Below are 16,203 nucleotides of genomic sequence, written 5' to 3' on the forward strand. Positions count from 1 at the left end.
GTTTACCTGTACACTATTTTGATGGAGTGCAAGTAACCCAATGCACTGGCAATTTCAGCAGCATAAAACCTTGCTCTGTGTTCAGGAAAGGACCGTTCTCTTTGTAAGTGAAAAAACAGCTGCAAAATGGGGAAGGGGAGGGTGATTAGGATCCTTCACATAGCACTGAACAAATATATTCAGTAAATTAAAAAGCAAAAATTGTTTTTTGACACTTTGAACATCAGCTAAAAATGCACTAAAGCACAGAGCTGTGACCCTTCCTTGTCCATGTCTCTTGTCCAACAATCATACCATTCTCTCTTCAACCCTGCATTTTTGTTTATCCTTGCTAACTTCACTTGCCTCCCCTGTACACCTCTATGCTCAATATTGTGGTGTCCTCACCATTTCAGACCACTATTCTAGGAAAGGTTATCAATGAAGACCAAAAGTTTGATACTGCCATGGAATTAACTTACTGGGCCTTTCTGGACTGCTTTTTCATTAAACAACAAACAAAAAAAATAGTAGTGGCTAGCAAAACAAATATAACTCATAGATATAATTTGCTTGAGACAGATTCTAGTTTCAGAAAAATCGGAATTAGTTGAGAACATTTAAATACTTGGATTTGGTAGTAGGGGGTGGATTAAAAATTGTGTTTTAGTTTCTTGTGGAGGAATAAAAATGGGAAGTTCTGCCCCATTAGTCCTAAATTCAATGTGATAGCAACTGGCTGGAGCCGAATAGCAACTGGACTCTCCAGTTCATTTCTTTTTCTTTTATGGGGTACTGGGGTTTGAACCCAGTGGCACTCAACTACTGAGCCACATCCCCAGCCCTATTTTGTATTTTTAGAGAAAGGGTCTCACTGAGTTATTGAGTTGCTTAGTACCTTGACATTGCTGAGGCTGGCTGTGAACTTGAGATCCTGCTAGGCACAGTGTGTCACATGCCTATAATCCCAGCAGCTCAGGAGGCTGAGGCAGGAGGATCAAAAATTCAAAGCCAGCCTCAGCAACTGTGAGGCACTAAGCAACTCATTGAGACTCTATCTCTAAAGAAAATAAAAAATAGGACGGGGGATGTGGCTCAGAGGTTGAGTGCCCCTGAGTTCAATCCTCAGTACCAAAAAAAAAAAAAAAGAACTCATGATCCTCATGGCCATTGGGATCATGGGCATGCGCCTTGCGCCCAGCTCCAGTTCATTTCTTCTTCTTTTTTTTTTTTTAATTTCTTTTTTAAACTTCCTAATTTCACTTTATTTCTCACAACCTGTCCTTTGCCCATTACATTATCTGCCCCCAGGAAGATAACGGACCCCAGGATTCCAAGATGATAATCTCTTCTTGGGGTCTTCTCCTATCTTGGACAATTCCAACTGTATTCCTTTTGGCTCCAAACATTGAAGGGAAGACAGTTTCTGCCCTTGGTCCACTATTAGTTTTCCTCCAAACAACCTTCCCAGGAAACCTTATCTATTCCAGTGATTCTATCCATCACCTCTATGTTGATGTCTCACACACAGACACTCCCAGTCCAAGCCTCTGCTTGAAGCTGCTCCTGAAAAGATCTCCTACTATTTCTTGAATATTTTACAAGCAAATAAGTTTAATGTCTAAAACAAAGACTCTTCTCTTCTCTCAGACTTACTGCTACTACTGTGTTCTCCTCAGCCCTCTTAGCCACAGGAGGTAACAAAATATTGTGGAAAGAGCATTTGAAGCTGATTAGACTTTGGTTCAAATTCTGGCTCTTCTCTTTTGTGTTCAATCATTCAACCTCTTTGATTATAAAAGATTATTTTGAAAAGATCTTAACTTCTTCTGAAAGGTTGTGGTAAAGATCAGTTATAATATATCCTGACCAAGATAAACGGGGGCTGGCCTGGGATTTACCTACACTGTTCCTTTATCATTAGCCCTTGTATCCAGCTTCTGTTTATCATCTAATTATTTCTGGACTACTTTCTTTTTACCCCTACCACTGTTCTTACTAGCTGTGGCCTACATTACTGGAATATTGTATTTGTTGATCTCCTAATCTCATTTGCTCAATATTCTACTGCTAATAGAATTACTAAAATGAAAGTCTAACCATGTCACTAATAATAGCTCACACGGATTGCTTTGTAAATAAAAAATTGCCATGCTTGCATAAATTAATCCATCCAACAATTCTGAGTTGGGAAATTAATGAGAAAGCTAAGCTCTGAAAGGCTTGTTTATATTTGTTTGTTTATATTTATATTTAAGTTTGCTCTGAAGAGATGAAAGTACACAAAAAATAATATTACATGTCAAGAGTAAAGTGTAAGTATGAAAATGAGGAGGAAATAACAGTAATAACAGTAGGGAACACAGGATGAAACTATAGGGTCTTGATTTAACATTTGAGCAGCCATCTTAAATGTTAACTGCCATCTCATGAGGTAAGTTTACCCCCATTAGTGACCTACCCCATGGTACCACAACCATAAGCCAATCCCAGAAGGACATGACCCCTTGACCCTGGAAAGCCCCATGGTGCCATCAACCTAAGCCAATCCCATGCTATTCCCACCCGCCTACCTCTGATGCAAGTACCCCCAGCCTATCCCACAGCGCCACAGCTACACCTCCAAACCCCTACCCAACAAAAGCTCAATACCTGAACATCTCGGGGCCTCTCTCCTCTCTATAAAGGGTTGGCCTTTATTTGTCAACTTTGACAAATAAACCTGTGTGTGGATCTCTGCCTGATCTCTGTCCTTCATTTCTCGTTCGCCCATATCTTGCTTTCTCACTTTCCTTTCTGAAACCATGCACCTGATGCCTCTGTACTTTCTCTTCATCTTTATTCCTCGTCTGCCTCCTACCCCACTCAACTCCTACACCCTCCACTGCATTCTATTTTATTCTCTTAGCAAAGTGCATCTTTTAGATGACAAGCCTATCTCTTACCACCTCTGTCACTCAGTTTATGAGCAATCACTGTGTAAAAAGGGCTCAGAAGTAAAGTCCTAAAACAGCATGAATAAACCACAGATAAAGCAGGAAACATGCAATAGGATCTCCTCCTTAGTTACATGTCTCACACAAATATTTCTGTGGGTGGACTTAAGACTTTGCTGCTGGCCGCTGTGGTGCACTCCTGTAAATCCCATCTCCTGGGGAAGCTGAGGCAAGAGGATTGCCAGTTTGAGGCAAACCTGGGCAATTTAGTGAGACCTTGTCTTAAAATAAAATAAAAAGGGCTGGTGTTGTAGCTCAGTGGTAAAGTCCCCCTGAGTCCAATCCCCAGTACTGCAAAAAAAAAGTAGACTCTGCAGTCAGGATGTCTAGATTAAATCTAGAGCCTGAAACTTAAGTAAATTGCAAAGTGCCAAGTCCTCAGTAAAGTCTCATTATCTGTTAGTATTTAGCACACACAAAATAAAGTGACAATCTTCAAGGTAGGAACAATGTGGGATAATTTGTATCTCTGAATTATAGTGTCTGGAGGAGGACTTAAAATCTTATCTCTACTTTGGATCTTAAGGGACTTTTGTCATAGATGCAGAGAGTTGAGTAGATTCCTTTTACAACCTTGCTCCAAGGTTATGTCTGATCCTTATTCAGATTTGCAGAACAGAAACTCATCTTCCTCCTAGTTTTTTAATCTACAGTTAAATGTACTACATTAATACTGAAATGTCCTTTTTCCTTTCTCTCCTCTGGTATCAGAGGACAAAATATTCCTTTGTAAAAATATGACAGTATCTGTTAGTTAAAATAATTTTAGAGTCATTCACAGGTCAAAGATCAAACAAACTAGCCATGAGGGTAAGAAGTAGAGGAACAGGAGTAGTTAGCTACTTAGAACCTAGAAGACTACCTGAGACCTGAGTTCAATTCCTGCCTCCAATTCTTATTTATCACATATTCCAACAAGCTACCTGGCTTCTCTGTGCCTGAGTTTGTCTTATATAATAAAATTGTTCTCAAGATAAAATAATACAAATAGCCAGAGTGCTGAAATCTAAGTAATACTTGATGCATGTTAGCTATTACTCTAATTATTCTAGCAGTATTTCCCAAGTGTATTTCAATATCCTTCTGAATCAGAGTTTTGGGGAATATAATTAATAGATTTAGTTCAAACAAAAAAGGAAACTTTGATTTTTTAAAAACATTATTTTTCTTCATTTAATAAATACTTTACTTAAACTAGGCACAGTGGTGCATGCTTGTAATATTGGCTATTCAGGAGGCCCAGACAGGAGGATAACAAGTTCAAAGCCAGCCTCAGCAACTTAGTGAGACCCTATCACAAAAAAATAAAAATAAACAAGGGCTGAGCTAAGTGGTAGAGTATCCCTGGGCTCAATCCCCAGTATAAAAGAAAAAAAAAGAAATAAAGAAAACTCCTTTGTTTAAGGCAGATGTTCTCAAAGTTTAACAAGCTGATACACTATGAATGACCAAATAGATGATACAACATGAAGCATTTTCCAACTGTTTTCATCACGGGGCTTTTTATTAAAGGATCACTGATTAATAGTTTATACATTTTAGAAATGGCAGGCTGGAGTGATATTTATATGAAACTGTTGAAATGATCATTATCTTAATTGCATACCATGTTTTATTCTAATGTCAGTATATCACTCTTGCTACACAGCTTAGTGATGAATCTATCCATGGCCTGTAGATTTATATAAGTTTCTTTTATGAATCTTTCCCACTACGGATATGCTTAAGGCCCCCAAGTTAACACTTTTCCACATCTTGTACTGTACTCTGTCCCTCAAATATTGTTTTTATTCAACAAACAGCTATTGATAATGTGCTGTCATTTTAAAACTTCCAAAAAAATTATGCTTTTTCTTCTAATCATTATCAATATTAGAAAACTAATTACAAAACTCACCTCCCCTCCATTAATAAAATCCAGAACAAAATAAAGTTTTTCAGTTGTTTGGAAAGAATAATGTAATCCAACCAAAAATGGATGTTTCACATTTTTCAAGAGTACATTACGTTCGGCCATAATATGTTTTTGCTGGAAAAAAAGGCAAAGGTTCGACTTGTATTAGACACCAGGAAAACGATTCTATTAATTAAGAAAATGGGCTCAGGAGAAATGAAAGCTATTTTATTTTACCTCTTTTCTGTTGAGAACTATTTTTTTCTGTAATACTTTGACAGCATAAAATTTTCCATCCAGTTTCCGTTTTGCAAGAAGAACCTGTTATAAAGATTGTACAAACTATTAGAAATTTCAATCTTTTTATAGGAATTATTCCCTTGTCTTGTCAATAAACCAGTAAGTCTCAAATTTTCTAAAGAGTAGGTACACAAGGGATCTACATAATGTTTTTGATCTGAAAATTGAGCATTACTGAATTCATTTCTATAATGAGATCTTACTAATTTAAGAGCCAAAATCTACACTGCATGAGAACTCTGTGTGTCAGCCCGGAGTCTTGAAGAATGCCTGGAGAAAATACTGAGGCTATAATATAAACTTTGTGGCTATATAAAAAAAAATCAGGAAATGATTTTTAGGTTATCAAATGTATTGTTCTATATTTACATTCATTTTGTAGGTTTTAAATTTCAAAGAGTTCAGAGAAAGAAGCATCATGTATCACTGATTTCTGCAATGGGTTGGGTTGCATGCAGATACTATAAAACGTCTGAAGGAATCTAGAAGATCTCACCCCAGAAAAAGGAAGACATTCTCAAAGTTTTGCAGATATAGTCGTGTACTGCTTAACATTTTGGTCAATGAAGGATCACGAATATGATGGTACAGACCATATAACTTAGGAATATAGGTGGCTTATGTGAGTACCTTCTAGGACATTTTCTTAATGATGAAGTCACATCAGAACATGTTCCCATTCTTAGGTAATGTATGACTCATCTATAAGGGATTTGAGACCACCTGAAAGTTGAGGAAGAATGTGTGGTAGAACCCAGGGCCTTGCACATGTTTGGTAAGTGCTCTACTGCTGAAGGTGTGTAACTATTAATAGACATGTCCCAAAGTTGTTGTTTTTTTTTTTTTTTTTTTGAGCTGATCTGAAATAGCAACACTGCTGGGGTTTATTTCTAATACCTCTGTGGTCTTCCTTGCCCAAATCTGTAACTCCAGTATAAACATGTGAAAAACATCAAGCACAATATATAGGACATTCTACAATTTAATGTAGAGCATACTACAATATATTTGTCCAGTAATCCTCAAAACTATTTATGTCATCAAAAAACAAGGCAAGGGCTGGGTTTTGGCTCAGCGATAGAGTGCTCACCTAGCATGTGAGAGGCACTGGGTTCAATCCTCAGCACCACGTATAAATAAATAAAGGTATTTTGTCCAAATAAAACTAAAAACTAAAAAAAAGGTAAGTCTGAGAAGTTGTCACAGCCAAGAGACATAAGAAGTAAATGTAATGTGTTATCTAGGATGGGATCTTTTTTTTTTTTAAGTGGTCAATGGACTTTTATTTTATTTATAGTTAGTGCTGAGAATCGAACCCAGTGCCTCACACATGCCAGGTAAGTGCTCTATCACTGAGCCACAACCCCAGCCCCTTGGATAGAATCTTGAAACAGAAAAAGGACACATGGCAAAAACTAAGGAAATCTGAACAAATTACAAACTTCTATTAATAATGTCAATATCAGTTTATTAATTGTGACAAATGTACCATACAAATGTAAGATGTTAATGCAAACTGCATTGGGGAGCACTGGGAATTCTCTATTTTCTGCTCAGTTTTTCTCTATGTCTAAAACTGTTCTTTGGTCTCTTAATAAAATACAATAAGGTCTGTTATTAAAAATGTTTTGTTCAGGGGCAGGGTTGTGGCTCGGCGATAGTGTGTTTGCTTAGCATGTGTGAGGCACTGGGTTTGATCCTCAGCACCATATAAAAATAAATAAATAAATAAATAAAGGTATGTGTCCAACTACAACTAAAAAAAAAAAAAAAACAAACCAAAAAACAAAAAAAGGTTTTGTTCATAAAGATGGAGTCAAAATATCTTCAGTATGAAAATGTCCACTGCTCAACTGCATTTTTCGCATTTCTCAGTTTTTAGTTCTTGATAGCATTTGACTCTGTTGAATGTTACTTCTTAAAACTTTTTTTCCTCTTCTTGACAACTACCACCTGCCTGGCCTTTCCTTCTCCAGTATTTCAATTGGTTCATGTTCAATTCATTCCCAGAAAATACTTCAAGGAATGTGGCAATTAGAATACCTAGGCCAATTTTTCAGTAGGTTGACAGATTTGGACAAGACACTGGTTAAGAAGCCAAATAGACAAACTGGACTACCTTTATTTTCAGTTTATTACATATTTTTCCAGTAGAATGTAAGTTTTCATGTTTGCTTTTCCTTCTATTTGTGTATTTTTATTCTTTGGTTTATTGCACCTCACTGCCATTTTGTAAGATTTAAAATTTTTATTAAATAAGCATATGTATAGAACAACCCACAAGGTCAGCAGAGCTCAATAAATTTTTTACAGTGAATATACCTATGTGTAATCACTATCCAGGTCAAATAAAACACATAAGTAACATGAAGCCTTCTTGCCCCACTCCAGTGCAACTCCTCCTCAAGGTAAGTACCACTATCTCAACTTGCAATAATTGCTAAGTTTTGTCCTTTTAAAAATTTTATGTAACTGAAATCAAACATATAAAATTGTCTGTTTTTTATTTCTTTGACTCTAAATTATATAATATTCATTCATTTTGTGGCAGTTAACATAGTTTTCATGGCTGTGCAGAATATTCCATTACAATATGTATTCACTGTTTCATCTATAGATATTTAGATTGGTCATGCATAATGATTCTACAAGCATGTTAGTACATGCTTTTCCTAGTGTACATGAATTTCTTTTAGAGAGATAAGCAAAGAACAAATGTTTCACAGGTAATGTCTATGTTCAGCTTCAATAATTTAAACCATGTTTCAACAGTATCAAAAAGAAACACCCAGGAATAAATCTAGTTAAAGATATGTGTAAAAAATTCTACAGAGAACACTAAAATATTATTGAAGAAAACTTAAAAATGAACTAAAATAACAAGATTACAACATGATCATGGATTGAAAGACTCAATGTTATAGATGCCAGTTCTCCCCAAATTTATCTATAGATTCAATCTGATTCAAATAAAATTCCAACTGAATTTTTGCAGAAATTGACAGGACTCTAGAATTTATACAGATATGTAGAAAGGCTAAGAATGGCCTCTTGAAGAAGAACAAGGATTAAAGAACTTATTCTGTTGGATATTAAGCAACAGTTGTCAAGACAATGTGACACTGGTGTCAGGATCAAGGGAACAAAATATAAAACCTAGAAACAGAAATAAAAACTATAAAATCTAAATATGGATCTGTACATACGTGAACACTGAATACACGATGAAGGTGACCCTGCAGATCACTGGGGAAAGAATGATCTTTTTATACATTCTGTAAGAATCAGCTAAATATCCACATGGAAAGAAATGAGCTGTGACTCTATACCTCACATTATATGCAAGAATGAATTCTGTTTGGCTCTAGATCTAAGAATGATATTTCCAAAACACAATGCCTTTTTTTTTGTTGTTATTTTTGAGATGGGAAGGGGGTCTCACAATATTACACAGGCTAACCTTGAACTAGCGATCCTCATGACCTGGCCTCCTGAGTATTTGGGATTATAGGCATTCATCACAGATCCTGGCTAATGCTTTTGTTTTTAATGACAGACTGGCATCCCAACAGATTACAAGCATTTTTAGAGTAATCCTTCTAGCTTTCTGTTGCCTAACAGTAGCATAATGCCCAACATATAGAAATTGGTCAACATATATTTGGTGAATGAATAAATATACATGGATTTAATTGGTCAGTTTCTGGTCTCAAGGGAATTAAAAAAAAAAAACGACCACAGATACCAAAATATAAATAAACACATACATATTCATTTTTACTACAGATTGAAAAATAATGCAAAAAGCCCTTAAATATATTAGATGATTTTGGTAAATTATCTATGACACTTTTCCTGATAACCTTAAGTGGTTCTCCTTCCATAGTACAGTTCAACAATTCAGGTGATACTGTATAAGAATAAGCAGGGTTTTTGCACATTCCTTCCCTTCTCTAACTCCTATTTACAAATGCTTATTTTTGTCTTTCTGGCTTCAGTTTAAATAGCATATCTTCAAAGACACCATCCTTGACTGATACATCTAAGTAGAGATCCCCCCTATAGCTACCCTATTGTCCTCTGTCACTTCACCCTAGTCTTCATTTCTATCATTGCCCCTTTACTGTTTATGTTCACTTGATAGCAAAATTTTTTTTTCTGATACCGGAAATTGAACTTAGGGGACTTCTATCACTGAGCTCTATGTTTAGCCCTTTCTACTTTTTATTTTGATACAGGGTTTCGCTAAATTGCTGAGACAGGCCAAAACTTTGGATCCCCCTGTTTCAGTCTCCCAAACAGCAGGGATTACAGACATGCACTATCCCCAGCTATGACTACAAAATTTTAGTGGACTATTTTCCCCACCAGCTGGTAAGCATCACAAAAGTAGTAAACATGTCAGTTTTTTCAACAGTATCTAAACAGTGCCCACATGAGTACTTGGAACATAGTAGGTACTCAACAAATACTTGTTCAATAAATAAACTTTATTTTAGAAATTGAGTAGATGGCTTATTTCCTTAATTATTCTGTTATCACTTAACTAGGAAATGTTTAAGTTAACATCTTTCCTATTTTAGGAATGAATCTTAACTTCATATCCTTCAAACAAAAAAGTCCTATGGCTCACACATATAAGAATGCATTTCTTTCTTTTTTTTTTTTTTTTTTTTGGTGCTAGGATTGAACCCAGGACCTGGTACATGCAAGACATCTACCAACTGAGCTATATCCCCAGCCCCAAAATGCATTTCTTAAGTACTTATTCACTGAATGAGAAAATGAAAACATTCTTACCTTGCCAAAGCTGCCTTTTCCAATAACTTTTAAAAAATCAAAGTCAGTTGGCTTTGCACTGAAATAAATTAACAATGACAAGAATTAGCCTCCTACAAATTAGAAAGATGTTAACTTAAACATTTCCTAGTGAAGGATATGGAAAATAAGCCCTGAAGAACTTCCCTTACTGTTCCCCTACCTGCCCTGCCCCACCCAGCCCTAAAAGATGCCGCCACCAAAACTGCTCCCATGACCTGACCCTGCCTGCCAAAAGTAACTAACTCCTCCAGTGATTTGGCTCTGCTAAAAACCCAGACCCTTGTGGTAGCCCCCCTGTGGTGGCCCACTGGTTTTTTCCCCCTCAGATGTGCCCCTGTGGTGCTGGTCCCTGAGGCCTGCCTCCATTTTCTTTTTTAATATTTTATTTTTTAGTTGTAGACTGACTCAATATCTTTATTTTATTTTTATGTGGTGCTGAGGATCGAACCCAGGGCCTTGCACATGCTAGGTGAGCACTCTACCACTGAGCCACAACCCCAGCCCCTTCTGTTTCTTTTTGTATTCTCTTTCATGTGCTTTCACCTAGCATCACATTCTTTAATAAATAAACTTAGGTTCAAGATACTTACGTATGGCGATTCCTGTTTTTTATACTAGTATTATTTCATCTTTTTATGTAAGTAATAATATCTACTTTCTGATTACATAAAATATTTTATACCTTCCTTTTTATAAGTCCCATTAAGTTCTGTTTAAGAGGGACTTCAATAATATTCTCTTTGGGAGAAAAGGATGAAGATATATCTCTAAACAGAATACACACACACACACACACACACACAATTGTGAGTTCAAAGTAGCTTCTGTCTAAATCAATTATATTAACCATGAGCATCACCAATGTTGTTAATAAGGAAACTAAATAACCATATATTATATATTCCTAGGACTACTTGGCAATTCTTTTTTTTTTTTAATTTAGAGAGAGAGACAGACAGAGAGAGAGAGAGAGAATTTCAATATTTATTTTTTCGTTTTCGGCGGACACAACACCTTTGTTTGTACGTGGTGCTGAGGATCGAACCCGGGCCGCACGCATGCCAGGCGAGCGTGCTACCGTTTGAGCCACATCCCCAGCCCCAACCTTTATTTTATTTTTATGTGGTGCTGAGGATTAAGCCACAACCCCAGCCCCTGCTTGGCAATTCTTTTGAAAAGAAAATTACCAGTTGCAACACCTAGTAAAGATGCAAAGAAAACTTTAGAGTGAAGTCTTTATATTAGAGTTTTACATAAAAATTACGTATTTTACATTAAAGTTAAAAGCTCATTCTCTTGAATGCTTACATAGGAAAGATAGGAACAGAAAAGCCAAGAGAATACCAAGATGGTCCTTTTGTTTATTGTAAACTATCAGGTAATAAGAGCACTGGCTATATGTAGGCATACACAATGAACAGCAGAAAGTTTAGCTTAAATAGCCAGAAGACCTATTTCCTTCATGACAGTCTGAATTACTAAGTTGTACTAAGGAAAGGGAATAATTCTATTTAGATTTGAAATTTCCATCAATTGATTAAAATTTTAAAAAAAGACAGCCCAGCACAGTGGTACACGACTGTAATTTCAGTGATTTGGGAGGCAGATACAGGAGAAACACGAGTCTGAAGCCAGCCTAAGCAATTTAGCAAGACCCTGTCTCAAAATAAAAAGGGCTATAGATGTAGTACTCAGTGGTAAAGCACCCCTGGGTATCATCCCCAGGAGCACATACACACAAAAATAAAAAGTCAATTCATAGCTGAGAATATCACCAGGACAAGGTTAAATAGTAACAGGAAAAGTTTAGTGAGTAAAATATTTTAACTAAATTTAGATTTTTTTTTCTTCTGTAAAAACCTGTCTTTGGACTGTTTTGATCTTGATATGCTAAAATATTAAAATAATTTTTTTAAACAAAAGCAAAGATGGCTTGGTGGCACTCGTCTGTCATCTCAGTGACTCAGGAGGCTGAGGCAGGAGGATTCCAAGTTCAAGGCAGCCTCAGCAAGTGAGATCCTATCCCAAAAATAAATAAATAAATAAATAAATAGGTCTGGGAATGTAGCACAGTGGTACAGGGTCCCTGAATTTAATGCCCAGTATGGTAGGAGTGGGGTGAGACATGGCAGAGGCCATCAAAAGCAAACAAATGTAACAGTACAAAATGAAATCCCACAGCAGAGAGGCTAAGGTCCCATGGTTAATTGTTGGTAAGGAACTCTTAATTGAAAGCAAATTTCCATTTTGTTATGACATTTTGTTCAATGCTATGCATGACAGCAAAGAATGCTCAGAACTAAAACTTCCTCTTCTATTCCCTTTCTTTGGTTTCCTTTGCAGCAACCCTTAGCCCTAGTATGTGTTCTAAACTCCTCCAGCAGTGGTCTATACTGCTGTCCTATTCTCTAGTTCTCTGTGAACCCTTTCCCTATCAAGGTCTTGTGCCCAACACCATTGAGACTGCTCATGAAAATCACCAATGATTTATTAAATCCAGTAGTCAATTTTCAATCTTTATCTAACTGGCCCTATCAGCAATACTAATGGAGTTTAATTATTCCCTCTTACTTGAGACATTCTCTTCTTCTGACATTAGGACACCACATTCCTGGTTTTCCTCCTACCTTCCTGACTTCTCATTCTCCATTACCAGTTTCTTCCCTGACCTCATGATGTTGAAGTATCCCAGGATCTAATCCTTGGTGCACTTCTTCCATCAGATATACTCACTCTCCCAGTAGAAAAGAGTAGAGAAAGCAATGTGTCCTAGAATAAAAGATTGCTGTGGAGTTAATCCAGTAATCCTGGAAGGCTAATTACAAATTAGGATGACAATACTACATCCTTCCTCTAATCCATTACAGACATCACTAATCAATCTGGGTGCTTATCAAACTGACTCAGGCAGCAGCCTGGAATCCTTTGTATTGTGTTTTTTCAAGATGGTATCTCTATTTGCCATCTCTGGTCCTGTTCAACATTTCTCATAATGTGTTCTTTAAAATGTCTCCCCTGTGCTCAGATAAATATGGAAATATGAGAGAAACCAAACAAAGTTTAAAACCTTTTAACATTAGTGACACCTCAGGAACAAGTTGGCTAACAACTAGGGTACACCAACAACACTGAGTATCAGATGAATACCAGTTCAGTCTGTGACAATTTCCACCCCTCCGAAGAATACCCCACAGGACCTATGGTCTGTTGGAAAATATGGTCAACTGATTTTTTATACACACACACACACACACACACACACAATCAGAACAGTGAAAATGACAAAATCTAATTAACAACTTATGGGTTAAAAAAAATAGCCCTTTAGAAGGGCTCTACTGAAAGCAATGAAAAACTAGAACACTAGGTGAGTCAAGCATATGACAGTACTATTTTCACTGTAATTACAGTCATATATTATAGCCCCCCTCTGTTAAACTGGTATAATTTACATATATCTTCATGCTCTTACAGAAGATCTTCCTAAAATGTCATCAAAAGATTGCTTGAAATAAATTAAACCTACTGAGGATTTCCAGTTGGTCCCAGGTTGATGTTCTGTGAGGTAGAGTGTAGCTGTTTGAATGGGGAGAAAAAAACAATAGCATTTTTATTGGAGTTTCAAAGATTATCAGTCAATTATTATAGCTATCAGTGTATGTTAAAGAAACTTTATTATAAAGTACAAAATTCTTAATAACTGCACATATGTATTTGGGAACAATATAAATAATCATTTTATCATAACTTTCAAGAGCAGTTGTTAAGGAAAAAGGTAAGCCAAAAATCAATCATAAAGTTGGCAAATGAATGCAGTAAAAGCAAAGAAAACTGCTTGGAAGAGATGGGCACTGAAACTATAATTTAAGAGGAAATCTTTTTCACATTTGAAAACTGGTTTAAAAAGGCTATTTGTTTTTCAAATTTTTAAATAGTTCATTAATAATACAGAAAGTGATAGGATGATGGCAATAATGACTATCAATATTGGGTTTTCAGTTTTAATTTGATGATCAGTAAATTGATTTCTAAAGCAAATACAGACAACAGTATTTTTCTGATTCCAGCATCACAGTTTTAGCAAAATTTAAAATTTAAAATTAATGGTTCTCTTCGCAACCATTAATATAGTAAATTTAATTTCTGGTATTAACTTTGAAACAAACCTATACTCACCTAACATGCCATAAAGCAGTTTAACTAATAAAAGATTCTGGCTCATTAGTAATAGTTATCGAGAAATTTAGCTCAAAACTCTAAAAGATTAATCTAGTGATCCTGTCAGAGTGAGTGTTTTGTTTTGTGATGCTGGGGATCAAACCAAGTGCCTCCAGCATATGCTCCTTTAGCAAGCTACAATCCCAGTCCAAAGTAGGCGTATTTCACAAAAGCCAAGTACAGGTAAATTATGCTTCAAATTCACTTTGAAGTTCTTTATATATTTAGAGAATTAAATTAGTTATAAATACTCTAAGTATGTATACTTTTACAAGAGTCCTATATAATTGCATTTCGTATAAGCTATAAATAGGAACAAAGCTTTTAAAATTTTCTCTCTAATCAGAACTAAAAACATTTTATCTTATTAAATTTCTTTTAGAGACACGTTATACATATTTTTATTTAAATTCGTTTCAAACTTATCAGAAGACGGTATTTTTAAATTTAATGGCAAATACTATCACCCCTTTAAAGTTCTGAAGTATAGTAAGTTTCTTATGAAAAAACAACATTGGCACTGGCTTTATAGTTACAATTAAAATTTATTTCCTATCAATGCCTTTATATGAAAAATCTTCATGTAATAAATTCTCAATTCCCAGAAATCAAAATAGCAAAAGATGAAAAAATTTATAAATACTCTGAGGTACATTAAAGGAGACCTGCTCTGTAGTGGCATAATTGTAACACGAGAGTAACTTTTTATATTTAAATATTAGTGTTGCAGAGCACCCAACAACATAATTCAAACAATGTTTAAATCTCAATACACTTATTCTTTTAGTGAATGTACAGATAACTGGATCAATTTTCCATTCAATGAAACATTTTTTTCATATGTCAGAGAAGTAAATGTTGATTAAATAACATGAACAATTTGTCCCCTGAATTAATATATAGTTAGAAATTTAACTTTTTGGCAACAACTTTATTAGTGGAGTACATTCCTAAAATGATAAAAATAATTTTCTTTATTATTATTATTATTATTTTTGGTATTGGACCCAGGGCCTTACACATGCATACCTATTTAAAAAATATTTTAGATGTTGATGGACCTTTATTTTATTTACTTATTTATATGTGGTGCTGAGAATTGAACCCAGTGCCTCAAGAGCTCTACCACTGAGCCACAACCCCAGCCCTACATACCTATTTTTAAAAGATGACATCAAATCACTAAATTGGGAGTACAGTATATTAATAGAATGAAGACTAAATGAAGTTTAGTTTCTTGACTTCTCTTAACCTCTATTTCTCCTTATAAATAAGGCAGCAGAGGTCCAGATGTCCTCCAAGATATCTTCCAGCTATGAACTTCATTTAGTTATCCATCTAAATGTTCTTAATAAATAATTACATTTTCCAAATGACTTAAACCAGCAATATTCTCACATAAGTAGCAAGCAAAATATGGAAAATCATAGTTACAATAATTTTTTTTTCTGTAGCAGGGATTGAATTCAGGGGCACTCAACCACAATGCATCCCCAGTCCTTTTTTGTATTTTTTGTATTTTTATTTAGAGACAGAGTTTCAGTGAGTTGCTTTTTGCTGAGGCTGGCTTTGAACCTGTTGTGATCCTCCTGCCTCAGCCTTCTCAGCTGCTGGGATTATAGGCATGTGCCACTATGCCCAGATATAATGGATTTTATTCTTAAAATATTATTTAAATAGTTTAATCTTTTAAAACTAAAGTATAAATCCATAATTGGAATACATAAAAAATACTAAAAAAATGTTTTAAATATCCACAACCTTACCAACAGATGATTCTGCAAATATTTACAATAATTTCATTTTTTAAGTCTTTGTATATCTTTTTAAAACTGATTGTTGTTCATGCTGTGTGAATATGTATATAGTTTTTTCCCTCAAACTTTTGCATACTGAATTTACTTAATAGCATGCCAAAGATTAAAATATTACCTTAAAAAATTCTTTAAAATACATAATCATATGTGGAGAAGCTATCTGATAATAAAAATTGAT

The 16,203-nt window shown here is 35.3% G+C and overlaps 1 protein-coding gene across 8 annotated transcripts in view; it reads right to left on the reverse strand.

Annotated features, from left to right (window-relative positions):
- Sgk3 (serum/glucocorticoid regulated kinase family member 3) overlaps positions 1-16,203 on the reverse strand; it is a 125,063-nt gene that overhangs the window by 14,291 nt on the left and 94,569 nt on the right. For 5 of the 8 annotated variants that reach the window (XM_076835448.1, XM_076835449.1, XM_076835446.2 and 2 more), the window contains 5 exons: positions 13,517-13,566; positions 9,970-10,027; positions 5,107-5,190; positions 4,873-5,004; positions 7-119 (listed from right to left, as the gene is read on the reverse strand). In XM_076835448.1, coding sequence (XP_076691563.1) covers positions 7-119; positions 4,873-5,004; positions 5,107-5,190; positions 9,970-10,027; positions 13,517-13,566 — 437 coding nt within the window. The remainder of the gene's footprint in view (positions 1-6; positions 120-4,872; positions 5,005-5,106; positions 5,191-9,969; positions 10,028-13,516; positions 13,567-16,203) is intronic. The other 3 variants (XM_076835451.1, XM_076835450.1, XM_076835453.1) reach the window with 2 other exon arrangements.

Source organism: Callospermophilus lateralis, chromosome 16, assembly GCF_048772815.1.
Source record: "Callospermophilus lateralis isolate mCalLat2 chromosome 16, mCalLat2.hap1, whole genome shotgun sequence".
In the NCBI taxonomy this organism is placed as follows: domain Eukaryota; kingdom Metazoa; phylum Chordata; class Mammalia; order Rodentia; family Sciuridae; genus Callospermophilus; species Callospermophilus lateralis.